This window comes from Zophobas morio, unplaced genomic scaffold (assembly GCF_036711695.1).
Source record: "Zophobas morio isolate AGI-343-1 ecotype UQ-CSIRO unplaced genomic scaffold, CSIRO_AGI_Zmor_V1 ptg000041l, whole genome shotgun sequence".
In the NCBI taxonomy this organism is placed as follows: Eukaryota; Metazoa; Arthropoda; class Insecta; order Coleoptera; family Tenebrionidae; genus Zophobas; species Zophobas morio.
The window spans coordinates 5,584,528-5,612,489 of record NW_026972146.1 but is presented as its reverse complement, the minus strand read 5'-3'; the positions used below and the strand labels follow the sequence as shown (position 1 = coordinate 5,612,489).

Sequence of the window (27,962 nt, the reverse complement as noted above, 5' to 3'; positions counted from 1 at the left end):
GAAAAATGACTTTGCGAATAAATCATTTCATTATTTGGGGCGGCGCGGGGGATTTATGGTAATTACGGGTTTTTCCTCGTGGAGCTGGTGGGCAATAACTCCAGATGGGAAAGTCCGAGGATTGGAAAACGATTTTCCGAGTCCCGTTGTGTTGTGCTATATGCGAATGTATTTTACAAATCTGATAGCGGCCAGGGCTGAAATTAATTTCTGGAGTTACGTGACCAGGGCCGTATTAGCATAATTGGTTTTAGCGACTTGGGGGGGCAGAAAGTGAGACCTGTTAATTCCCTAAGTTTTATTCATATTATCGAGTCCAAGTTATGGCGATTAATGGCACACCTCTGATTATCACTCTGGATCGCCCTGTATAGGAATCAATTCAAATTTCCATATATTCAGCTACATGTTTTTCTAAACGCTAGGCACGCAACTACAGACCATTGCAACCCTACTTCTCAAATATCGTCTACTCAAGCACCATAGGCCTCTCACACAATCAATGTAATGAATATTATAATCTCCACACGTATCCAGATCGCGAAACATCAAAGCTATCCCCCTTTCCTGCGTCTCAAACCCAAGGAAAAATCTCCATATAAATCTCCGCATCACAAGACGATAGACACATCCAATTATTTTTTCCTTGGGGTGGTAATCGAGCGTCCGCACTTTTCGGGCGGTTGCGGCCTCGGTTTTAATTAAACCCTCTCGATTGACGGCGACTCCTTGTATGAATAAGCCCCCCGTCCATAATTAAACAAGACACGCGTCACGTCGAGGGGAGCCCCGGATCCGTAGGTTCGATCGTTGTATAGTTTATACGCGAATCCGGGGGCGGCGCGGGGGCGGCGGGTGGTACTTCATAATATATATATATATATCTGGACTAAATTGCATTACGCAGACAGACATCTCCCGTCTGCCCGAGAGAGAAGCCCAAAAGGAGGCGCGCTCCCGCCCGAAACAAAGCAATCCCATCAAGCGATACCATCGCACATTATGACGTATTATTAGCGCATTACGGCTATTGGAGAGCGATTCAATTATTGGAATAGCGCCATTGCGGCGAGCCGGCAAACTACGATCAAATATCGCAGATTTCGAACAGAGATTACCGGATTTTCTTTCCGGGCGTCCGGAAAACCGACTCGATTTAATCAAAGAGTCGCTGAAACAGACGCCGACGCTGCGAATAACAAACATTCCAACACGTGGTCCGCAATTAAACGCGTGTGGGGGGTGGGGGTGGGGGTGTCACGTGGCGCCCCCCCGCCGCCCCCCGCGCCGCGTGCATTGAAATGCAGATTTCTGAATGATATTTTTTAATAATGGAAGTTAAAAGTCGCACTCGCCCGCCTTGTCATAACACTGTCATTTATATTACGATCTTTTTTAATTTTAAAAAATCTTTAAGGAGCGAATTAAACTTCCCGCCAGGATATTACGCGAATAAATCAAGTGGGCTGTCAGTTCTTCACTTGTTTTAATATCAATAACCCACTTTGCGTTCAAAGTTTCTTTTTATTAATTAATTTCTGCCGCTTAAATAATTAACTATTGATTTCTCGGCGCTGTCTCGCTCCGATTTCGCACTCTTTCTCTCTCTTCACGCCAATTTATTGCTTGGCAGATTATTCGACAACCTTTAATTAACAATTCAATTCCTGTACAAGGAATCGAATTAAGAAACTGAAAGAGAAATGTCGCCTGAAGACCTTTCGTGGGCTGTTCCTTTCTACAGTTTTTATTCGAAAGCTTCGATGTCGAGCTTTCAACACACTTTTACCTTTGATCGTAACTTAAAACACCGATAAATAAAATTAAATGCTGATAATTTAGCTGATTTATCTGGATCTCACTTAAATTCAGATTTTTAAGTATATGTCTTAAGTTAGCAAAGGATTTACATTTCCCCAGAAGATGGGGCAAAAGTTGTCTTAATTTCGTCGGTGACCTTTCGTAAGTGTTCCCTGAACTCTATTTTGGAGCAGAATATATCGAAAATGGGACTATAAATACGTGTTGTTTTCCAATCAGCACGTGGAGATCTATATCCCGAATTTTTTGTAAATTTTTAGGGAACTTTTCAAAAAATCTTTTTTATGATTTTTCATTTTTCGACCACCTTCAAAAATTTTTTAAAACGATTTTTCTGTAGATTACGACTAGCAGAATTTATTTTCGACTTCATTTCATGGAAAATTCCTTCCATTTTCCCAGAATCACTAATATGAAAAATGATATTTTTTTTTGATCTTTAAAAAAATGATTTCAAAACCAATATTTCGAAAATCTCGCTTGGAGATCATAAACACGCTACGTTTTTATGTTTTTCGATTCAGCACGTCGATATCTGTATTCTTGTTTTTTTTTTCAAAATTTTCAAGCAATTTTTCCATAGTTCCATTTTTCAATATTCCCCCCTTATGAAATTTTCAACCTTTGTCGACCACTTTCGAAAATTGCCTAAGGCAATTTTTCTGTAGATTACAACCTACAGAATTTATTTTCGACTTCATTTTTCAAAAAATTCGTACCATTTTTCTAGAATCGCTAATATGAAAAAGCGAACTTTTAGGAATAAAAAAAATTGAATATTTCGAAAATCTTGCTCCGGGATCATAAACACGTTATATTTTTCGATTCAGCAAGTTGACATCTGTATCCTGGATTTTTTCTGGATTTTTAAACAATTTTTCGAGAGTGTACTTATATTTATTGACGTATGAAAAATTACTATGTAATTTTTGTCATGAATAAATTACCACTGCTATTACTATTACTTCGAAAATTACCAAAACAATTTTTTTATAGATTATGACCTACCGAATTTATTTTCGACTTCATTTCTTGGGAAAATGGCAACTTTTACGATAAAAAAAAAATCAAACTGAATATTTCGAAAATCTTGCTCGGGAATCATAAATATGTTATATTTTTCTGTATCTCGATTCAACACATCGATGTCTGCAGCCTGGTTTTTTTTCTGGATTCTTAGGCAATTTTTCCAAAAGTTCCATTTTTCAATATCCCTCCTTATGAAATTTTCAGCCCTTTTTTGATCACCTTCAGGAAAAGTACCCCAGGAGATTTTTCTGTAAATATAGTAAAATTCTTTTAGTCTTGGCAAGGAAGTAAAACTGTCAATTACCACATTTGGTATGTTTCTGTTTCTGTCTTCGTCTGACACACTGTATTTACGTGGGTAAAGAAAGCTCAGTTTTTCAGTACTCCCCCTCTTTATAAAATTGTCGACAGCACAGTTTTCAGGATTTTGTGACTTTAAAACCGAATGTTTTGTAAATCCTGCTAGGGGACTAAATTTGCTATATTTTTCGATTCAGCTCGTCAATGTATATATTTTTTTCAGACAACTTCGTCAAATTCGAAATTTTTTACTTTTTCCGAAATGGTTTTCGGTTTCATTTCAAATCAGTTATATAAAAGGTTATATTTGTTGCAGCAAAGCCTTCTGCAGGAGTCTGCCTCGGGACCTTTACTGTGTCACTATTGCCAGTTCTTGACCTTTACACTGCGTTAAATATTCTTTTACTTATTTTTTCGCCTAGCATATCCACTTTTTCATTATGATAACGAATCCATTTAAAAATAAAATTAAAATTTTCGTCGCAGTATCGCCGCTATCTTCGACATTTTTCACCGTTTACGCCATTTCAACTAGAGCCGCTTCGCTAAACCTAACCCAACATTACAAGCGACGGTAATTGCCGCACAGCTACTTATTACTCGTATTTTTATCGCCATTAGGCATTTTTTGCAACGGCACAGTTATTATAAGTAATTTAAAACACCATTAAGTAAACATCAGAACGTTATTTCTTCAAGTGACACAGTCTTACTTAAGTCATGTTGACACACCATAAGAACATAAACACAGATGTGAAGTTTTTTGAAAGATCGAGCGTAAACACACTTAGCTGTGTACACGCAAAAACAGTCGACGATAATCGGTGAAGATCTCGTCGTTCGTGTAGTGTGCATCCGCAGGGAATCGTATGTAACCTGTCAATATTGCCGAAAGCGCGGTAATTAGACGCTGACATATGTCATCTAATTTGATCGTCGATAACGCGGTTCTTAATTGGTTTTTGTTTGTGATGTGGTGGCACGCCATGCTAAAGTGTTGAATTTCTGTTGTAGGTAAGTGTCGACCCGGTCCGGATGAAACCCCCGCCAATGAAGGTAAACCTTTAATAACCTTAATACGAGTCGCGCCACTTTCCTTTCAGTTAGTTAGAATTGAAATCGGTCTTCGATAAATCTTCAATGACAATCGGGTGGATGGCCATAAATAATAAAACGGTCAATTATCTCGACGTTTCCAATTTACGGAGCAATTTGCGTGGACTAAATTAACTCTCCTTGTTTTTTACTTTTCGTTATGCTAATGCTCTCGAGTCGGTGTTCTGCAGGGATGGATTGCACGCGAATAAAAATTAATTAACCCGGACATATTTAGAGTGTCCGTTTTTAATTGAAACATTACATTTACATACGAGTTGCGCCCGTTTCCAAGAACAATTGCGGATAATAATTTTAATTAGATCGACATATACACGACGACAATTAAATTGAAACGTTGCTGATCATTCCCGCATGAATAATATATTAACTTTAAGATTAATTAACGGTGAACCTAGACGAGGCAGGATGCAGAAGGCGGACGCGCAACGGTCATTTTCAAAACAAAAATGGTTCGAATCCGGCTCAGAAGTGACGGTTTTTTGCAACAATCTTTGAGAAACATGCATAAATTGGCAAAGGACTCACTAGTGCACACTGTCGTACTTTCTACGAACCCTTCTTGCGTGAACGGTGACCTCGGTTGTCAAGTCTTCATGATTCTAGGGGAATTCCGTAAGGGTCCACTCTTGGACCGATACTGTTTCCACGTACACAAATGATTTGCACATATGTGACTGATTTATTTACCTCTCTGAAAAATAAGCAATTGTTTCAATTTGTGAATACACAAGTGCAAGTGGGATGAAATATGTACACAATGGTCAATTTCACGAAACAAATTCAATATTTATTTACTATGAATCAAGATAGTTATCCAAATAAGTGTGTATATGTTGTTTGGAGGTGGGCAAAATTTTAATGCGACTTTATTGGCAAAATTATGACCCCATAAATTACCCAATTGTTTACTAAGTTGTCGAAAAAAAAAAACATTTTTATTAATACTTCAAACTGATTGTTGACCTCGCAGCGTACGTGAAGTTATTTGATATTTACGCCTCCGGAACAACAAAAATCAGAGTATAATCTGAAAATCTGTTAAACTCTTGACGCTCGATCCCTGTTATCGGAAAGTTGTTACAGTATTAAACATAAAAAAATTTAAATTACGACACTACGTTTCTCCACTGTCCCAAACGTTCACTTTCCCTTACCACCTTCCACCTCCCGTAAACCTACGACTGTCCGGCCCTGCATCGAGGTCGACGCTAATTGAATTCTGTGTTTGCGGATGCTTATTACCAAATTAGCAACGCTTAATTACCGATGTGTTTTATTAGTAAACACAACTACTCGCTTACATTAGGCCGCATTAACGTTCAAAGCTTTACACTTCGACTAAACGAGGCCCGCTTTATTTAGTTTGCCGAACAAAGCGTTTCTTAATCTAAATATGTACATACCCGGTTGAGACGTAATTGTTCGGGGGTGGGTGGGGCCGTGGCCGAACGGCAAAAGTCAGTTCCCAGGAGGCGCCGCCGGAATCGATCGGATCGTCAGTTGCCGTCAAAAAAATTCGCCAAATAAACGGCGGTTAACGCGCGGTAATTGGCGCTGCGGGAATGACGGCGTTGATGTGTGAATGTTAACTGACGATTAATAGATTCATTAGACATGACGACGGCAGTGTTGTGGCGCGCGAAGGAATAGATCAGCGGCGAGAGGATCACGCAGAGCGCTCGTCGCGGACCTATTCTGTTCACGCTAGAGCGGACGATTATCGTTGGTCACTTGTTCGCCGATGGAGTGAGGTCGATCTGGGTCGGAGCCGAACCGGATTATGCAGTTTTATTTGGTGCGGTGAATGACGTTCGGGAAGGTCGGTTTTACAAGACCGGGTTGCGAAGAATGGACAAAAGGAAGATTTCCATTTCGATTTCAATGCAGGTTCGTGAATGGTAAGGAGACACGTGTTCAGTTCGCAGGTTTTTTTCAAAAAGGTCCAATTTTTTACAACGAAAGATATTTAAGTGAGTAGTACAGAATTATTTTTTACGAAAAATTTATAACGTTTCGTTATTTGCCAAAATCGGTCTTATCTTAGGAAGTACTAAGAACTAAGACTGATTTTGGCAAATAATATACCCTCTAAGAAAATAGAGGACGGGTGGGTGGGGCTAGTACTTGCTAAGATAAGAATGATTTTGCCAAATAATATATCCTCTAAGAAAATATACATAGTTCCAATATCTTGATTCGAAACCGTCCACACGCTGTGTTTTTCGTATCAGCTTGTTTAGATCTCTATCCTAGAATTTTTTATGGATTTTTGAGTAAATTTCCCAAAGGTTCAATTTTTCAGTACGCTCCCCTTACGAAATTTTCGACCTTTTTTCGACTACTTTTGGAACTTACCTAAGAAATTTTTCTGTACCGTACGACCTCCAAAATTTATTTTCGGCTTCATTTATTTGAAAATTCCTGCAAATTGTCCAAAATCGTCAATATGCCATGAGACAATTTTTGAAATTAAAAAAAAAACATCTTTTAAACAGAAAATTTCCAAAATCTTGGTCCGGGACTATCACCGTGCTGTTTTTCGAATCAGTAATCGAGATTTATATCCCAGAATTTTTTGTACATTTTCGAGAATTTATTTTCGGCTTCATTTATTCAAAAATTCCTATCATTTTTCCCAAATCGCCATTTTGAAAAATGGGCATTATCAGGTTAAAAAAAAACTTGAACTCGTGGTATCAAAATTGGAGCGTTGATTATTAATCCATGTATTTGACCCATATTTCTGTAGTTATTAAAATCGTCAATACAAAACAGAACAGTGTTATCAGAACTATGCAAGGTCGAGGCAACCTAAAATTGATTTCCAAAATATGCAAAATTGGATAAATGTATGTAAATAGAAAATGAAAAGAAATGAAATAAAGGAATTGAGATGAAAATGAAGAATAAAATAAAGAAATTGCGTCAAGCTCGCACAGCGAGTGAGATGTTGTGTATGAACGGGGTTTGCAGCTTGCGGGGCGCTTTTTAACATTTTATTAGAGAAACAAATCATAGTAGACTTACCGTCTGTAGCATTTTTCTAGTTAATTAATCATGTGTGATGCAAAAGTTAGCCGAAATTGCAAAATTCTTACTCAGTTTTGAGTAAAACAGCCAAATGAAAGACCCAGTCATAAAAACAACAATAACCCAATTGTCCGCCTTCCCACCGCGAAAGAAAGCACAAATCAAGCAAATGAGAAGGCGCAAATCAGCAGAAACTTTTTCTCCCAACCTCCCGAAAGGAAAATTTCGATACGGCCGCTAAAATTCCCTCTTTCCCTGGCACCGTCCGCCCGCCCCGCCGTTATTTACGCACCGAGGTAATGCACTTTCACATTAATGCCCTTGTCCCGGCATCAACCCGGCTCTTTTAGCACCTCCGTCCAGTTTGCCGAACAATAATGCGATAATTGCCGCCGCTAATGTGTTTCGAAGAGACGTTAGTTAAAAACACATTAGTCTGTCTCCCGCGCCTCGCCGTGTGAACGGGCTATTTTCGCTTACGCCGCAAAAAGTGCACACCTTTGATGTGTTCACGGCTTAACGAGCGCGATTCGCGGCCAAGCGATCCCAAATCGCGCGTATCGACATCAAGGGGGTGAAATGCGTTAAACAAACTCATCTGCGAGGCCGTTTGGAATATATCCAAAACAATCCCACACTCCGTAATGACGTGACGAGAGCCTAACGACGGAGACGGATAGTCGTTGGTGATGCAAAAAGGCAGGAAATGCGATAGGCGCAATCAACAGATCGCCGAAGACGAAAATAAAATATTGTCGTGGGGCGTTTTTATGATGGCGGATTAATAGCGCAGGATGTTACAAATAGTTACAAATTTACTCGACACCTAGTCGAGGTGATTATTATGGCTGGGAGACCGACAGGAAGCTGGGGTGGTTTTCGTATTTGCAGGATGTTTGGATTGGGGACAGGTGGCCAAGATCATGGATAGAAGGGCAAATTGCTACTTTATTGCTTAGAGAGCTAATTTGACGCGGAGACCGTTTATTTTTGGGTGGTTGGGTGCGAATTGCGGCGATAATTTGGCAGCTAACACGATTGCGGCTCGGCAGGGCGGGACCGAACGAATTTTTGTAAGGGGACCAAATTCGAAGATTAGTCGCGGTTTCTGGAAGAACGATGGTCTTTAATATTCTCACAGAAGCAGCTGCTCGTTATGTGCAGCTATATACAAATGAAAAAAGTTGGTCGAAAGTTATTTCGACACAACTTCCCTTGCCCCTGAACTTTTATATCCAACTTTTTCGAAAATTTGTAAAATTTATAAGCAAATCCTATTCAAATTTTGTGAAATAATATTTTTCTATACTTGCGGTTTATCAAGCCGCCTTTATTTTTTAACGTCCACATCGAGCAAATGCAAAATTGTACAAGAAAATATTATTTTACATAGTTTATTAAATTGTAATTTATATAAATAAGATACTCCTGCACTTTCACCATCTACATCAAGATTTTTGGAAAAAAAAACACAAATTTCTATAACAATATTTTGCAAATTAACTTTGAAACTGCAATCCTCTGAAATCTTGCAAACGTTTTAAAGTTATCGAATCATGGTAAACCGTTAATCAGAATTTGTTCACTTATCTCCTACCAAAAATGACGTTATCTCAAAATTTTGCCTAATAAATCCTCTGAGACATGCAAAATTTTATAACTGTATGCTTGTGGTTTATCAATGTACTCATAGTTTTTAGATTTTATATCACAGTTTTTCGTTGTTACCTTTCTTTTATTTTTTCAATGTTTCTTTCGATTTTATAATTTTTTATTTAATCAATTTTTAAATTTTGAATATTTTGATTTTATAATACAATTTCGTTTTGTCGATTTTGCACTTTTTCAATTTTTAAGTTCTTGATTTTCAATTTTTAGATTTTTCAAAATTTTCTTTTTATACTGTTTCGTTTTTTCAATTTTGCAATTTTTTCATTTCTTGTGTATCGAAAGGTTGAAAAATTGGAACATCAAAAAACTGAACAAACAAAAATTGCAAATCGAAGGGCTGAAGAAACGAAAAATTGAAACATTGAAAAACTAAAAATCGGGAGACTTTAAAAATAAAAAAAAAAAATTGGAAAACCCACAAATTGTGAAGCCGAAAAACTGTAACAAGTTTTATTTTACGTTTTCCCGATTTTTTTAATTTTCATTTTTTCCAATTTATATCACAATTTTTCGTTTTTTCGTTTCCGTTATTTTTTCAGTGTTTTTTGAACAAACAAAAAAAAAATGAAAAATTGGAATATTGCAATTCGAAAAATTGAAGAAACGAAAAATTTTAAAAATTATAAAATCCGAGTATTAAAAAATCGAAAAATTGTAAAAATAAAGAAGATAAAAAACCGAAATGGAAAATTGCAAGTCGAAAAATTTGAAGAAATAAAAAATTGAAAAGTCAAAAGTAAATCAAACAATGGAGGAAGGAAAATGTGAAAATTTATGAAACTGAAATATCAAAATTTGAAAACCAAAAAATGGCAATTTAAAAAATTGAAAAATTTTATATTTAAAATGAAAATTATAAAATCAGAACACTGAAAAACCCAAAAATTGAAAAAAATAGAGAATAAAAGAAATCGAAAAATTGAAAAATGAAATTTTGAAAACTCCTGAAATTGAAAACTCGTGAAATTACAAATCGAAAAATCGCAAAATCTAAAAATTGAAACATCCAAAAGTTGGAAAATCGAAAAACTTACAAATTAAAAAATGAAAAACTGGAATATTGCAAATCGAAAATCGGAGAAACGAAAAATTGAAAAAACTGAAACTGAAAAATCGAATAAATGAAAAAGTTAGAAAATTGAAAAATGGAAAAATTCCAAAATTATAGAATTGAAAAAATCAAAAATTTTAAAAATTATTATTATTACATACATATTTAAAATAAAACTATAAAAATGACAAATCAAAAACTGAAGAAACGATAAATTGAAAAATCATGAAACTGGAAAATCTAAAATTGAGAAAACGAAAAATTAAAAATCTACGAGCCGGTTTATGGGATATTTTAACTGAGATTAAGTTAACCACGCATTTAACAAGGTGGTTAGCGATATCTGATTGGCGTGGAGTCGATCACGTGGTACTTTAACGCCTCATTAAAAATGTAATCGCAATAAAATATTTAAATTTAAAGATGAAAACACCAAGAGTTGGATATCGTAAAATTGTAGAAACAAAAAAAAAAAACGAAAAATCGAAAAATCACAAAATCTGAAAATAAAAAAAATCGAAAATTGGAAAATCGAAATACTGAAAAAATTAAACCTAAAAACTCGAAAAATTGCTAATCGAAAAACTCATAAAAAAATGAAGAATTGAACAAATGAAAAGTTCAAGCCAAAGAAGCTGTGGGAATGTTATTTTTGCCACTTTATAGACGTTATCAGAAAACAAAGAAGATGGATTTGTTGGGCTGCACTTCAGGGGCGAGGGAAGTTCTCTCTCTTCCTTCGACCAGTTTTTTTATTTTTGTGTATTAGACTCTGTTGCTCTAATCTTTTTTCGTCCATCTTGACTTATTTTAAGATTCACGTAGTACGTACAAACTAATAAAAATTTGCAACACCTGAAGCAGCTACACGCTGGGTAATAAAACAAACACGACTTTTACGTAGCTATTTATTCATGTGTGAACAGGTTGCTTTCAGTTTATCGAATTAAAAAATTCCAAAGCTGCATCTTCGAAGGAGAAAAACTTTACAAGACAATTTTCCGTGCATTCCGAATTTTTGAAAAAGAACGATGAACCTGGATCGCTTTACCCACACTGGTCACGTGACGCTATAATCGCGCGTCGTCGACAATGAAACGTCAGTAGTAATTGTGATTTAGTGATATTTATGGAGACGCGTAAACACTGAGGATAATTTCCACTAAACAGAAATTTTACGTCACCTGCAAAAGCAAACATTTCGATAGTTCGTCCCCTCGAAAGGTCACGGTTCGGAAACGCCGCTGGTTTTGCCAACACGGAAAAAACTAATCTATTTTCAAAAATGGTTTTTTGCAGTGTATTGTTGCGGTGGCAAACATGCGGAATAATTAAATTGCGAAATTAAATAAAAATGAATGGAATGAATGTTAATATTTTGTTTGCGATAAATAATGAACCTTGTTTGATTAAAAAAGAAAATTTATGACCGGCGCACAAATAATAATTTGCGAAAATGCGTTTTTAGTTTCGCGTACCTGTTTGTTTGCGTACGCCCTAGTTCTAGGTTGTCGCTTGCGCAAGCCGCTGAATTCCTCACGTCTGAAACATCAGCTCTGTCGTTGTGAAAGAGGCATTAATTAGAATTAACTCGATTTAATTAAATTGCTTGTTAAAATGGTAATGTAATACATGCTCTGAAATGAAGAGGTTATTACAGTAATTACAATGTTTCATTGCAAAATAAAAACAGCCGGCAGTGAGAAATAAATATTTATTCAGTGCAATTAGAACAGAAACGAATCCGTTAGGTTACACATCGCGTTAATAAAATCCCATCAAGAATCAGTCGCCGCCCCCCGACGTCCGCCCTCCCCCATTAATGATTTATATATTTATTGTGTGTTTATCGTTTAATATATAACGTTAAAAGCAATTACGGGAGCAGATTAACAAAACGTTGAAATAGTGAATTTGAATAATTAATTATCCGGCGTTAACAACGTGAAGCCCGCCAGTTTCGTACTTTAATTAATTCCATTAAAAAATCCATTTTTACACAAACCGTAATTATAAGCGAATTAAGCCGGCGGAAAAACATTTTTCAATAATAAAAACATGACCGGACCGCATTCTGGCTAATTGAAAGAGAAGTCCGAAAGACGTCTTGTAATCGTACAATTAGAGCAATTAACTAGTTGCAGGCGTTCACAAAGCGGGCTGTGTGAGCGGCAGAGGCGTACGACTACAAAGAATCCGCTCGTTCCGCAAAAATCAACATTATTACAAATGCGGTGGGGCTTTTTGAGATTTACTCCGTCCCAGATTTACATAAAGTGCCAACCTAAAGGAATTATTTTTGAAGCTTTTTCCACACCAGCACAGAACACAGAAAGTCCCACTCAAAAACGGATTACTTAACGTTTCAAAATGGTCATTTTTTGTATTAAATGTGAAAAAATGTGATAGTGTGTTTGACGCCAATGCTGGTCTTATCCCCACTTCTCTCTACTCACGGAGAATGGTCAACGTTAACGATAACGTAGTGACCTGTCGATCACTGTGACTTGTAATCGATGTAACGTTGACGTATAATTTAGCAAAACCTTTGTGTGAGATCCCCTTCACGACCCGATTCCTGCGGCAGCACTGCTTTGTTATTGCAACAACACTAACAACAATATGACAGTAATTTAGAAATGTTCTAATTAATACTAATCAATCTGCCCACACAGCGATAACGGGTCTCCAATAATCAACTGACGCAATTATTGTAGTAATGATTTCCACTCATTAGGGATTTAATTATTGTATTGATAAGTTAACGCTGAATGGGAACGACCCGCGAGGTTATTAGATTGACGCTGGTTGGCATTTTTCGCTCGATTTCTCGTAAATCCTTCCTCTTCCGGCGATAATTCATCCGATTTATTCAAGAGTCGGAGGCCGCCTCGGCCGCAGATAACAAATTTAATAATTAATTAGGCGAAATTTCGTGTAGATTTTTATCGGACACCGTGTTTACACACGTCGAATGTTTGGCTTTCGTTTAATTGAATTACTATTAAGTTAATTGCGACACACAAAAATAGATTCGGTTATAAACTAATGACTCATCCAATTAAATTTAATTAAATTCCCTGCCACAACAAAGCCGGGGGCTGCATCTCCACGCTAATCAATTACTTTATCGCCCGGTAAAAATGCATGCGTGTAATCGATGTCGTTTAGATAATGCCCGGGCATTTATAAATTAATATAATTATTTTTTATGCCCGCCAGGTACGACCCGCCGACGCTATTACGGAATTAAAATTTTCTCTCGACTTGTTTGTTATTATCATTTTTTTAATCATCGTCGCCTTCGAAAATAAACACGAGCGAGGGCCGAACGGGGCGATTAATTGCCCGAATATGTTAATTACGTTCGTTGATTAGTGCAACGTTGGCCGTCCAATTAATTCATTAATATATATGGTTAAAATGTCATTCTGATAATTAATTAAATTGCGAGATTTAATTTGATTTTTTACGCGTCGATTACTTTATGAAAACGAATCACGACAGAGAAAACTCATTTGAATAAATAATAACAAATTGCGTAATTTCGTACATTATTTAAATGGAAATCCACAACACTACTTGCATTCTTCCACATGTCCACGTCTTATTAAAAGCTCATTTTCGTTTTAATTAAGTGGCTTTTATCCCACATCTTCCACTTGCCAACCATACTATCAATGCAATTCCATCGACAAAGGCAATTATTTTTTAATTAAAAATACGAGAAACTGGACCTTGCTACCAGCGATGCTTTTAATAACCCACTTGTATATGGAAATCCAGTCGGGTCTAATAAAAATATTATCATTTAAGATCACCTACTTACCATAAGCATTTGCAAAAGCGGGCGCACAAGTCTCAGATCTGGACCGACACTGAAAAAGAAATTAATTACGATCATTAAAATAAACCCAAAAAATAAGGTCGAAAGCTGTATAACTCGCTTTAACACTTTGACCTTTGTATCAAATATTATTAATTTAAAACAACAAATTATTTCGCACATAACGTGTATGTAAATTTAGACAGAACTGCCCCTGAAATATAATTAAACAATCCAGTTTATTAGTGAAAAAAGACAAAATTCAAAAATTGATCGAAGGTTATTTCGAATTTGGCAATAAAAAAACAACGAAAACTTGATACAACCGAGAAAATGAAAATTGAAAAATCGAAAAAATGAAGTTGAAAAAACGAAAAATTGTGACATTAAAAAAGATTTGATTTTGCGAATTTTCTTTTTTTATGATACTCCTTATACGTTAAAATAGAGATATGTGTGTAATGTTAAAGTAAATGTAAAGAAGCATGCTACACCTTTATTTCAAATGAGTTTCCAGTACAAAATATTGTGATGACGTCATCAGGACACATTTATCAGTTTGGATAGATGCATTGTAATACTAATACTAACAGTACTGTATTCCCAAATTTTAGATTCCCTGGTGTCTTATTTTCGAATAAATTTAAAGGAATCTCGTGTTTTGTTGCTGGATAAACTTGAAAAAATCTTTTGAGCTTTTGGTCTTTTATTTTGTATTAATTTGAAAGTCTTGAGTGTTTTTTTTTAATTCGGGAAATTCTTGGGTACCCATGGTGTATTATTTTGGGAGCCCATGGAGATTTTTTCGTAAATTATTTATAAACAATTTTGGGAGGCTTTGGTGCTCTATATTTGGAAAATTCTGAGGTGACCTGTTTTTGAGTTAATTTTGGGAGCCCGTTTTTTTTTTTGAAAAATTTAAAACAATCTTTAGGTTCTGGGTATTCCTTTTTGGAAAGAATTTGAAAGTGCTTTGGAGTTATAATAATTTAATTATTATAATTTAAAATTTCTTAGAGGACACGTCATTTGCCAAAATCAGTCTTAACAGGTGCTAGCCCCACCCACACACCCTCTCTTTTCTTAGAGAGTATGTCATTTGCCAAAATCACTTACTAGCCCCACTCACCCGCCCTCTCTTTTCTTCAAGGATATCTCGTTTGCCAAAATCAGTCTTATTACCTTATCAGGTACCAGCCCCGCCCACCTACGCTCTCTTCTCTTAGAGGGTATTTCATTTGCCAAAATTAGTCTTATCTTGGCAGTCACTAGCCCCGCCCAACCACCCTCTCTTTTCTTAGAGGCTATGTTATTTGCCAAAATCGGTAATACTTACCTGCTAAAATAAAACCCATTTTAGCAAATGACATACCCTCGAAGAAAAGAGATGGCGAGTGGGTGGAGCTAGTAATTGCTAAGATAAAACTGATTTTGGCAAATGACATACCCTCTAAGAAAAGAGAGGGTGAGTGGGCGGAGCTAGTACTTGCTGGAATATGACCGATTTTAGCAAATGACATACCCTCCAAGAAAAGATAGGGCGGGTGGGCGGGGCTAGTAGTAGGTAAGATAAAACTAATTTTGGCAAATGACATATTCTAAGAAAAGAGAAGGTGGGTGGGTGGGACTAGTATCTGCTAAAATAAGACCGATTTTGGCAAAAGACACTAGAGGCTTCAAAGCACTTTCAAATTCTTTCCAAACAGGAGCACCTAGAACGTCAAGATTCTTTTAAATTTTTCAAAAAAGCGGGGTCCCAAAATTAACTCACACATATTTTAGCAGCTACAAGCCCCACCCACCCACCCTCCCTCTCTTTTTTTAGAGGGTATTTTTCCAAAAATCTGAATGTCTAATATAAAGAGGGTATTTTTCCAAAAATCTGAATGTCTAATATAAAAAGTGAACACGGATTCATAAACTAAATGTGAAGGATTATCTTATTTTATAAAATTGAAATAATAGTTACTAATGTAAATTTTGGGGATGACGTCATCCTATTGTTGGTGGGGATGATTAGCCCTATTTTTTCGTATTCTAGAGTTTGTGATAACGTCGAGAAAGCATAAAAGTAGCGAGTCGTCCAATGGACTCGTTTACAATACTTCTTTAGTTTTCAATTCGATTGTTTTGTAAAAATCAAGGCGTCTTCATCGACGACAAGTACAGGAATATGTTACTTCAGAAACTTGAAATATGATTTTGCGTGCAAAACTTTGTAGTTAAAACCCAAATGCGTATGTTATATTTGCTCAAAAAATTGTAGACCGTCGAACCAACATGCCGCCATTTAGCATCAGTCCAAAATAAATAAAAATCGACCATGCCCCCCGCTCGAAAATACCTCACCATTCGACGCCACGCACAAACCGGCCCAATAAATTTCGTTTTTATGAACAAAAGTAGCGCCGAAAGTGTCAAAAACGCCACTCGCTTGAATTTCAACTTCCTGTCCAACATCAAAGTGTCGCAATTAATCTCGTGCGAAAAACCTCCGCGACTAATTTGTCACAGATTAAAACCCACCGTGAAAAAATCCACCTTTTGCAGTGGGGTGTGAATTTATGTGAACCGTCATAGCTGAATAATGGCAGTAGGAGTGACAACCCAAACAGTCTATAAATCCGTACGTGCCCAAGATGCATTCCGAACCGTCGTCGCAGAAATATTATTTGGACAGCTGCGTAAGTCATTTAGCAAATTGGGAGGATCATCTTGGAAGTTGTACGGTGGACGAGTTGCGTGTTGTTGTTTTTTCGTCGCCCAACACCACCCCGATCCCAAGGGGTGGATTTTCTCAAGCGTCAGAAGCTCTTATATGCAAGATGTTTGTAATTATTTTCCTGGAGCACTTTGGGCTGTTAATTGCATTTGCATCTTGACAGTTTCTTGTTGGTGGGTTGTCGCTACGGGTTAAGGTAAGAAAGCTGTTGTCATGAATTATTCAAAGCTTGCTTATACGAGTCGACATACTTAATTGGATATAAGCCGTGATTTCGGATATAGATTATTTAACATCTTTAGATCGATTCCCATTAACACAGCCATCTTGGACGTGTTCTCAAATTGTTTGATATTCATCGAATTAAGACGCGACTGCTGGAAATGTGGGCGAACTGTCGTCGCGATCGTCTCCCAAACCCGAAAACTTAAGCCCCCTTCACAACTCACTCGTGATCTCGCACCCGAAAAAACTCTATAACGCAACTTCCGTTCGTAATCGTCATCATCAAAAAACGACGGAAATCGGTAAATAGTTTAACCAGATATCACTTGTCGTCGGATCATCACCACATGCCTGCCATCTAGGTCCCATAACCACCGACCACCACAAGCGATCTTTGTTGGTGGTGAAACGGTGACGTCACAACAGATGGTCGCCATTAACAGACAAGTGTGAATCCAGCAGACTATACGCGCTGCCTGTATTATTTACAGAGACCCATTAAGGTAATTAGTAACTGGATACCGCAATTACGTAGGGGGCAATAGAGGCGAAAAAGCCAGCTTCACACGCCGAACTGAAACCGATTCGCAACGTTCGGATGCACGACGGCGAGCCGGCGTGAAGCGGCCTTTAAAAGAATATCTTTATTGTTTGGATTGAAACGCTTTGTTGGTGTTTTATCGTTTCCAATTATTTAGTCGAGTTGGCTAATGAACGCCATTGTGTGTAGTGGCCTTAATTGCTCTTAATGTACGTTTTTCGAGACGGGTTATTCTATAAATCTTTCAATCGGTGTGATGGTTCGTGTCGGTCGCGGCTGACGCTCGATGGTTGGCTGGAGCGACGGGGGTTGTTTATCTGGTGAGATTTATCGGGGAAAAATAGGGAGATGCTAACAATTAATTATCGTGTTAATATTCCAGATATCCTCGACATACATTATTCTTTTTTTACGAAAGCACTTGTTTGCTGAGCCAGAGATTAACATTTTGTTGAAATGATGAGCTTTTTTTTTGGTGGGGATCAAATGTAGCGTAATACAATGTAACACTAATCAGAATCGTAATTTTAAAAACTCTTATGTTGGAAAAGAAATGGGTCGTTGTTAACTGCAGATTATAAACATGTTGAAATGGATGATAAAGGAACAACCTTGTCATTTTTCACTTAATATTTCGTGGTAACATCCGGAGTATGGCTTTTGTCACTTGCAGTGTTTGTATAATATTTTTCTTCGGTTTTCAAATAACCAAAACAATTTGAAAATATAATATTGACAGGAACTTAAACAACCCAGAAATAGTCTGGTGTTTACAAAAAATCTAGTTCCCGCTGAAAGGGGTGTCGACAGAGTTCGTTCACAATATTGTGATATTCCGTCCATTGTTTTTTTTTATAAAAGGTCGGCATTTATTAATTCCGAGATTAATTCGGAACAAAGCCAATAATTCTGGTCTGTTTATAAGTAAAAATGTTCGATCCGCATCGGAAGTTCGCTCCTATTTCCTGGAGCATCCGTCCCCTAATACCTTTTTCAATAAAGCAGACCGCATCCCTAAAATAATTACTTGAAAACAATGGAAAAATAATGAAAAAAATAAAACTGGATCGCATCAGAACCGAGAAGAATTTCCAATAAAAACAATATCACTAAAACTCAATAAAGTGAGTAATATCGCGAAACAATAAGACGCAGCCACAATCACATAAAGTCAAATACCAAATTGAATCGAGAAAATTATTAATGAAACAGAACAGACAACGGTTATCAGAATTGCCACGGAGCGAGAAGACCGCCGTCTCGAAACGCAAGTAAGACAGAGACGGATTCGGCCGAAGGGATTCAAGGGATCATAGTAGGCTTTCAATTAGTTTTTTGATTGATTTCGCAGCCGCCAGGAGCGCTACTTAATTGGAAGCGTTGATTACAGTCCGGGCCCTCTTTGATGTGCTCCCCGTATAATTGGCCTGTTTAAGATTGATTATGAATTTTGTTAATCGATCCTTGCAGTTGCAGATATTGAATTCTTAATGGAGTAATTGTGGGCCGACGAAAAACTTAATTAGTTAATTGGCCCCGAGCCCAAGAAGAAGACGAAACAACGCCGCTGCAATAACAAAATGGAGCGGCCGCCGTCATCAATACTGTGTGTGTCCTATCACTATCTGTAATACACTTAGAAGCCTGCATATATCAAACATCTGCCCATTATCCAAATTGACTGCTGTAATCAACTAAAAAGAATTCAATCCACTTCGACCGTGCATTCATATTTTTGTCTGGAACTCGGAACCTTCTTTACGTCGACGTGAAAGCTAAGTTTTTGCGCTCTCGGCGCTAATTCCCGATCCGGCTCGAAGGACCAGAAAATCATTTCCTTTATTCGCGCGTATGGCGTAAACGAAAATAGCGCGCCCCCATAACCCCATTAATATTAAATTTCACTCCAATTTATTAACTACTACGGAATATTTAATGGCCACTAATTTCCCACCTTAATTGTGTTAGGTAGGGAACTGTCGGAGGCCTTAAGCTCCCGTCGACTTTTTTAATCTACATTATTACGGCCATAACTTTAAAGCCGTAATCGAATAAAGTGTAATAATTTGCGCGTTATAAGTGTCGATTCTTATAAAGTGCCTCGAGTATATACACTGGCCAGGGCCCTTTTAACTAAATTGAAAATAACCGTATAAGTTACAGGCGTCGATGAACCACTTCGCACGCCCAACACAAAACAGGCCGCTCTCAAATAAATTACTTTTATCGAAATCCAACATCGACGCTTTCCATAATATTTGATTTTTATTGCGTTAGTTCGAAACGCCTACGCCCGGCTCGGGGCCTCCATTCCAATTCGGCTAATTGCCCTCGGTCCGTCCAGACGCTACGTCAAAGGGGTAGACTGGCAGCAGACACGTCTTGAGAGCAAACGTGTTTTGTTGGTTGCCTCGATCGAGAATTACACTCAGACAGCAAACAACATCCAGACGCGAAACGAAACAGCTAACGTCGGCGCGAGCTGCGTTCGCTCCAAAGGACTCATACCACCAAAAAACGTATTCTTAAAAAATATTGTTCTTGACTCAAAACACGAAAGCTCGACAGAAAAAAAGATAGTGTTAGATCATGTGCTTACAATTAATGTAGATACATTTTTTCTTTCGGTCTTGTTAATGACGTTGACTATGACGCCTTCGGGCCTCGGTTAGCGAAAAGAGAACGTCCGCTTCCGCCATTATATCTAATAAGATCGACAAATTCCGATGGCGGCGCGTTATCGTCGTCCGTAATTAGCTGCGAGAGAACAAAAAGCCAGCGAAAAAGCGCCATTTTTTCTTCCCGTTCTTTTATAAATGCAAGCAAAACATGACGAAGTTTATTATGATGGGGTGAATAAACGGAATAAGATTATAAAGAGACGTTGCAGGGAAGGAATTTTTAATTTTTAGGTAGTAAAACGAAATAGGTAGTAATTTTAATTAAAAACTTGAAAAGTATCCTTTGTTTTAGTAGCTGAAACAAATAAAGTTTAAGAGGCGGATGTTTTGTTCCGGTAATTAGGAGGAAATTAAACCGTCACGGATGGTCATCCCAGGAACACTCCAATCCAAACTTCACACAGATTTATTCGAGTTTTTATTGCGCGCCGCCAACTTTTGAGCCGTTATAAATTGCATCGAATTCGACGTGCTTCATAAAACAGTGCAGAGATCTCATTTCCAGATAGTAGTCGTCCGGATCTTTCCGGGCGCGAATCCGGATTATTAAATATCATCGCCAGCGCGCGCTCTGTCCGAAACCGTGAGTTATCGTGGGGGTGGGGACATTAAAAAAACTTCGTTAAGGAGAGGATAAACAGCACCGTGCCATTAAAAAATACATTATTTAACTTTCAAAGCACGTACGTCAATTCTGACTGCAAACGAGCACCACTTTAAACGAAAAAACTTTATACTTGATTAGTAGCGTTAAATTAGGGTCGGCGAAACTTAATTAAATTTTATATAATGAACTAACTGAGGAAATGCTGAACAAAAATAATTAAAAACCTAAATTTGCTCCGCCCGTGTACAGTTAAGTGACAAACTTAATTAACAGGGTTATTCTTCGGATACTTTCGAGCAGGACGGGCCCTTATCATTAGACTTATTGTCTTCCATTCGCGAAGGTGAGGGACCCTCAGGGTTTTTAATTGGAAAAGGCACGGCAAAAAATCGAGCCGGAACACCCCGCTAGACTCTTAATAATGTACAAACTCCGCTTTATTAATACGTTTAATTGCGGCCGCCTACTTTGCTTTCCTGTCAACGCCGATTCCCCTCTCCTTCTCACACGGACCTACCCACTCAAACCTACTCTACTTTACACTTCCTTCCAAAAACTCTTCAACAGTTTAATTTGGATTTTTTCAACACCTATTTAAACAAAAATCGTTTTTGTTTTTATTAATGCGATATCTCCGATAACCCATTTAAATAATTCCTCCGTAAATTGCCAAATTTGATAAAAGATTATGCTCTAGAAGCGAGTTACACACTTACAAAAAGATTACGATCAGATTTTACCATCACAATAAATAATGAAACTTGTAATAATCAAGTTAAACTTTGTGAATCAGCAAAACTCGTTGCCTTTTCAATTTACAAAACACACCGTCGTGTAACTCACCTAGAACAATCTACATTTATCTAACAGTACGATTTACGGATTTGCGGCGACTCCCCTCTTCTTCGCCGAAACGGACTTAATTTCCTTATCCGCACAAGAAGCGGGCCTTGTTCGAATTTAAAAAATCCGCGCGGGGTCGGTCCCCGTCCCTCGCTGCGAGCGTAAATAGGTAATGAGATGATAAATTGAATGAGTCTAATCTGAAATAAATAAGCGGAAGGAGGAGAAAGCAAAACAGAACCGGAGAGTAAGTGGCACTAAACGAACTAAGTGACGGATGGGGGTGAGAAACAGAGACGGATTGATGGCGGACGTATTGCGAACAGGAAAGAGAGCCGTGCCCACAGACGGGACAATATAACCGTGAAATTGATCGGCGCTGCTTCTTCAAGAGACCGCCGAGCTATTTCAAACTGCCGATGTTAAGCAAATCCGGGTGTTGGTCGAGATGATTGTATATGTCGATCAATTCGATGTTTCTTCTTCCCGGGACCCGGAGTTTTTATTTAGACGACGCGCCGGAGCGGTGTCGGGGACTAGTTTACGCCCACAATGCCACCAATTTTTTTTATCTTGATGTCGGGCGAGGATTAGAGCAGGAAGCAATTATTGCTCAATATATCTTCAGCTTTGGTAATTTTTTCAAAAAATTGCGAAAATATGTTGATATGAAGATATATAGTACACAGTTTTGTTTAGAATTTAGTAGGCGACGTTGGTACACACGATGCTTGTGTTGGAAAAAGTTTAATATGCAGGAACCCTAGTCACTCGTCTATGAACCGGAGCGAAAGCTGTCTAGTTTGCGTCGCTGTCATCTCGAAAGCAGTAAAACTCGGCACACAGACAGAGAGACGATGTAAAAGTTTACGAGCAAACAGTTGAAAATATTATCGTTTTACTACTGTGTTATTGCAATGACAAGTTTATTCCGGCGCTGTGAAACTTGTGTTTTGATTCGGCATAAACGTTAAATATGACGGATATGGCGGTTATGTCTACGGTGTCTTAGCATCCCCCTTTTCTGGATTTACGCTTTCGTAATTATTTGCGGCGTTCTGATTTATCGTCGGACGTCTATGGAGTGGCGTGCACTGTATAAATTCCTGCCGAGGTTTTATTATTTCACACAGATTTTCTCGGTGTGTGCGACAGGAAAACTCTCATAACTCCGCCGAGAGTGCGTCCGAGCAGGGGCGGTTCGTTGACTCCCGCTAAAACTCGAAACCATAAAAAATTCACGAAGATTTGTTGATTCTCCTCAGAGTCGCAGCTACTACACAAAGTCTTGAATGGATGAATTACTTTATTTTGTATAAATGGCTTTACGAAAGTTCAAAACTGCGGATTTCATAGCCGCCGTCGTTTACATGGTGACTTTAAACATTGTTGTGTCCTAAAATCCACTCTCCATGATTAAAGTTGCAAACCAATCATTGGTTAGTTTCCCGTTTTTCTTTGTCTTTGGCTTTAGATAAATACTGATCACCGATGAGTCATTCACCCTTACATGAATATAAAAGTAAGCAGTCAGGGATTCCCTTCACCTGAGAATTTTCTCAGTGCCCAGATAAATGTTACAATTTCACCAGTCAGAGACGGCCGACGAGCGTGGAAAGCATCCTCAGCAGTTTTTTCAACTATCAAAATTGTCTACATGAAAACAACAAACTCAACCACAGGTATGCGTTAATCGGTGACGTCAACCTGCCAACCGCGACCGTTCAACCTTTTCACGAGCCGCCTCTGGCGAGCGCCACTCTCCGTCTATCCCGTGCCCGCGGACGTGAAGGTACAGAAAAGCGAGACGGATTGTATCAAAGCAGGTCCGGCTGCAAGAGGATAAATAATGTAAGGCAATAATAAAATATGGCTAGTCCGGCGGTAACATACCTCGCTAGTTTAATAAAAACGTCAACCGTCTCGTAGAGGGCCATTCCGGGACAGGGGTCGCCCCTGTTTTATTTTCTCCACCGTGCAATATTAATATACGTATTAGAAAAGTCGCTTTCATGTAAATGTTTGCCCCCGACGGGAAATTGATATGCAAGTCAAATATTAATAAAACCAAATTTAATCTCGCTTTTCGTCTATAAATCCCGTTCTGTTTGTTGTTCCAGATAAAGGCGAGGCCTGACGGCCCTATGATGACCATGGACGTGTCCAAGGGCGAGTCGGCCAAGCCCAGTGCCGGCCAGGGACCGCAAGAGTGTGCCGGTTGTTGCAAGACCATCACCGAGCGGTACCTCCTTAAGGCCCTGGACTTATACTGGCACGAAGACTGCCTCAAGTGCGGTTGCTGTGACTGCCGACTGGGCGAAGTCGGGTCCACGCTCTACACGAAAGCCAACCTCATTTTGTGCAAAAGGGACTATTTAAGACTTTTTGGTAACACCGGGTACTGTGCGGCCTGTAGCAAAGTTATACCGGCGTTCGAGATGGTGATGAGGGCCAGGAGCAACGTCTACCATCTCGAGTGCTTCGCTTGCCAGCAGTGCAACCACAGGTAAAAATTTAATTAAGCCACCAATTGTTTTTTTTTTTGCAGCTGGGCGCCAGCTAGTTTAGCCCTAGACCGAAATAAAAATTGTCAGTTTTAAACTCCGCATGTAATATAATTGAAAAATGGTGGATGCGCCGGTGCACCTCTCCATTTCTCGAATTCAGCTCGCGTAGTCAATGTTTGATACCGTCCACCGCGAATTATTCATGTAAAACGTATAAATGCGAGTCGACAGTCGCACGTAACGACCTCCTGTAATGGGCAGGTTGCTCCGCGTCGCTTTTCCTGCAACAAGCGGGCCGTAAACGTATCGCGAGTAAGTAGCGAGAAATTCTCAAAAGTGTAATGCGATATGGCGAGCAAGACCGGCGCTGAATATTTGAGGAGTCGAGAGGAATCTGGTGTGTCCTACGGCTTTCTTCTGGCCGAGATCTGCATCCATCTAGTTGGACGACGACGCGCCGTTGTCTTTTACAACACTTTACAAGCCATCAGGGAAATCATTCCTGCATCCCGGTGTGCGGACTATTTGAGCCTTGATAGATATGTGGCCTGCTGCTGGCCTACCAGGACGGCACAGCGGCGGCTCGCGGTGGCCCAAAACAGAAAAAAGGAGCTCGTAAATCGTGGCTTTTTGTGCTGAAATTTTGACAATGACAATTTCTCCGTAACTCTTCGAAAATCACATAGAAATTAAATAACAACTTGTAGATATTTTTTGTTTTGATTCTTCTAGCCTTGAGACATAAAGCACTTTTACTGCCCTCTTTAAATAAAGCTTCACCACAAAAAATAAAGTATTGTGTCAATTTCGACTCTGAAATTGAATTTTCGGATCGGCCCGTGTCGCCAAACCGGTTTTTCGGGTCTCGCTCAGCGAAACCGGTTAAACCGGAACCTGGTTTCGGTAAACCAGTTTGGCGAACACGGCTCGCCGGAGCATCGGGCAAAAAATTCGATTACCGTCCTCCGATTGTCCTGACCATTTTAATAAAAGTAATTTCGCGGTCCATTGTTGGCGATTTTAATATGTGAGTCGTGCATGAAAAACGGGAACAAAACGCGTCGTTTTACAACGACGCAGTTCCGTTTGAAAGGACAATCGTTTTATTGTCAAATTATCCGAAAAACATAAAACAAACGCTCTGTGTGTGCTTGGGAAGGTCCCCGCGCCTCGCCACCCCGACCGACGTAAAAACAATAACAAAATCTAATATAAAACGTACAATAGACTAATAAAACAACAATCGGAAACAAAAACTGCAATTATAAACATGACAATATATCGCTGCGTCGACCACTCGGTAATGCAGTTAAATATATTAATAATTGCGAACAATAAAAGTGGATTATTTCGCATGGACGACCGCTGTAATATTTCAGGGATCAGGGTGGACGAGGAACAATGACTCGCGCACAGGGGCGTACGGCACTTCCGCGAAAACTCGCACAATATCGAGTAGGTATAGTTACCATTGAAACTTTTAAGTTAAATTATTTGTGTGTCACAAAGGCGAAATTATCAGCTTCGCTGCCCAGCACTCTACGTCTCCTTACGTTGGAACATTTGCCATAGCAGAAAAAAAATTAAACTACGTCAAATATTATTTTTGTTTTTTAGTGTTGTTTGGAATCAGCAGCGGCTCCCCTCTTCTTCGCGCGATCAGACTTAATAAAAAGATTATGACGTACGCGACCTAGTGCCCTTTCAATCTTTTCTTAAATTTCGGCCAGAATTGACCATAAAGGCGGCAGGCTGTCCGACTCCACAGAAACCGAAATCTAGAAGTGGCTTTTGACTGTTTCGGCCCATCGATAAAATTTGTTAATAGACATTTTATCGTTGAGCAAGTTCGAAAATCTCCGTGCGATCGCCGCCGCCGAAACCGGAAAAATAAGAAGGGGATTTTATTTTCACGCGAGGGTTGGAAGCAGTCTACTAAAATGGTCGTAACCCCGTTTAGCAAGTTGGCGAGGAAGTGTTCGACTCTATCGCGTCACATCCTCCTTAATCCGGTTTTTATTCGATTAATAAACATTTTAGTGCGGCTCGATTCGTCGTTTTTTTGTTTTTTTTTCTCGAAAACGAGCCGAACACAAAAAAGGAAAAATTTTCCAGGTCGTCAACAAACAACCCCCATTGTTCCGGATCCGATATAATATACGTTTTGGGATCGCACAATGGTCGCTAACGGTATCAATTTACAAACGTCTCTTTCAATTATACCAAAAATGACGAAACATTGCGGGCCATTAAATCTGCAGAATACAGATATAACTATAATAGTCCGGCCAACAATGGCATCAAATAACGCTTCCATATATTTTCGTTTATTAGCGCCGATTTCCACCTAACTGCCTCCATAAAGTCAAAATCTGAACATCGCGATAAACCGACCATTGTTTACTTGATTGTTAAATTTATGTTTGTACAAATTAAATCTGCGCGCCACCGCTATCTGGCGGCTACAAAAGTTGACAATCAGGTACGGGCGCGACCGCCACCACGCGAGAGCGGCAAACCGCATACCGCATTCCTTCCATTCTCGACAACTATAAACAAAACTGATATGTTGTATTATTTTTGACACTTATCTTCTAAAACAGATAAAAAATAACCGAGAGGAAGCGCCGACCACTGTCCACCAAAAAAAAAAAAAAATGTGACAATTGAATAGACGCAAACCCGACCTTCCGAGACCATCACGACATATTTTATAGACTTAAAGTCATGGCAGTCTTTTAATTTAAAAAATACTCTACAGCAATCTGTACTTACTTTCAGCACCTGGTTGAGTTTGCAAATGATTTTCTCCTCCACAATGAAATTAGGTAACAATTTTCTGGTGTAACAGTGAAATTCGTTATAAATTAATGGATATAAAACGGTACTTTGCCGGCTCTCGGCGTCACACCAGCGGTAATGGCGTGTTTTTGTTGGATCATTTATAAAAGGTCGCTTTGGCGTTGTTGACGTTTCGGGTCCGGAATGTCCGCCCCGGCCGGATCCGGGTCCGGACTATTGAAACAACGATAGCGTGCACGACACACGGTCAGATATATTTGTTAACCGGGGCAAGGGCTCTTTTATAAACATTTTAATTGGTGTCCTAAATCATAGTCATTACCCATTCGGCAACGGTATTGTGCCACGTTGCGATAGCCGGATAGTCGTCGCAGGACTCTAAAACCCGGACAAATGAATTCAAAGTCCGGACGCTGGCTTCCCGCACGCCAGACATTCTCATTCTTCAGTGACGGCGCATCGGTCAAGGACTTTTTAATTTATTACAACCGAAATTACATTTATAAAACACAAAAGGGGAAGCACGCAGACAGTCGTGCGGTCACCGCAATCTAATTTTCTTTTTACGTTATCAAATGGGGGTTTTAGGGGAATTTCTACTTTTGACATTTTTTCGAGCTGCTTCAGGAGGACACAGAATGCTCGAACAAATGAAATTATTTTCAACAGTCCGGTTCGAAAGTTCAATTTTTTATTGATGCCTGTCAGAATTTAAACGTCCGTCAATTTTCATCACTATTTGATTGGCGATTTCGCGCTCCTTTTTTTAGAAACTAAATGCATTTTCGCTGTTTTTACTGGCCCGTTTGTCTATCTTTGAAATTCGAATCGTCTAATTCATTATCGGAGCGCTAATACGTTTCACGGTTCGGAATAAAATATGGTTTTCGTTAACTAGTCTGGAATAAGTCAACAATGACAGGTCAATTGAATATAACGAGTTCGTGTTGTAATTCGCGTACAGCATGCCGTGTTAAGTAATGAGTAATTGCATATTGGCACCGTTTGTCATTGCATACGGATTAACTCACTGCTATACGCCATTATACGTGTTGGTGGATCGAATGAAACGATTTCGGCAATTCCAACACGGTCTACAAGATCACACTTTTGCTTTTTTTTCTCTATAAACACCTAAAAGCCATTTCAGTCTACGAGTTCAACTGTCGAAAGTCACTTATTTATTG

At 38.7% G+C, this 27,962-nt stretch overlaps 1 protein-coding gene across 3 annotated transcripts in view; it reads left to right on the top strand.

The window, feature by feature from the left end:
* Positions 1–27,962, top strand: part of LOC135140839 (LIM domain only protein 3-like) — a 41,220-nt gene that overhangs the window by 11,067 nt on the left and 2,191 nt on the right. For 2 of the 3 annotated variants that reach the window (XM_064071549.1, XM_064071550.1), the window contains exons 2-3: positions 4,165–4,206; positions 23,587–23,972. In XM_064071549.1, the coding sequence (XP_063927619.1) occupies positions 4,186–4,206; positions 23,587–23,972 (407 nt within the window). In that variant the 5' untranslated portion in view covers positions 4,165–4,185. The remainder of the gene's footprint in view (positions 1–4,164; positions 4,207–23,586; positions 23,973–27,962) is intronic. The other variant, XM_064071551.1, reaches the window with a different exon arrangement.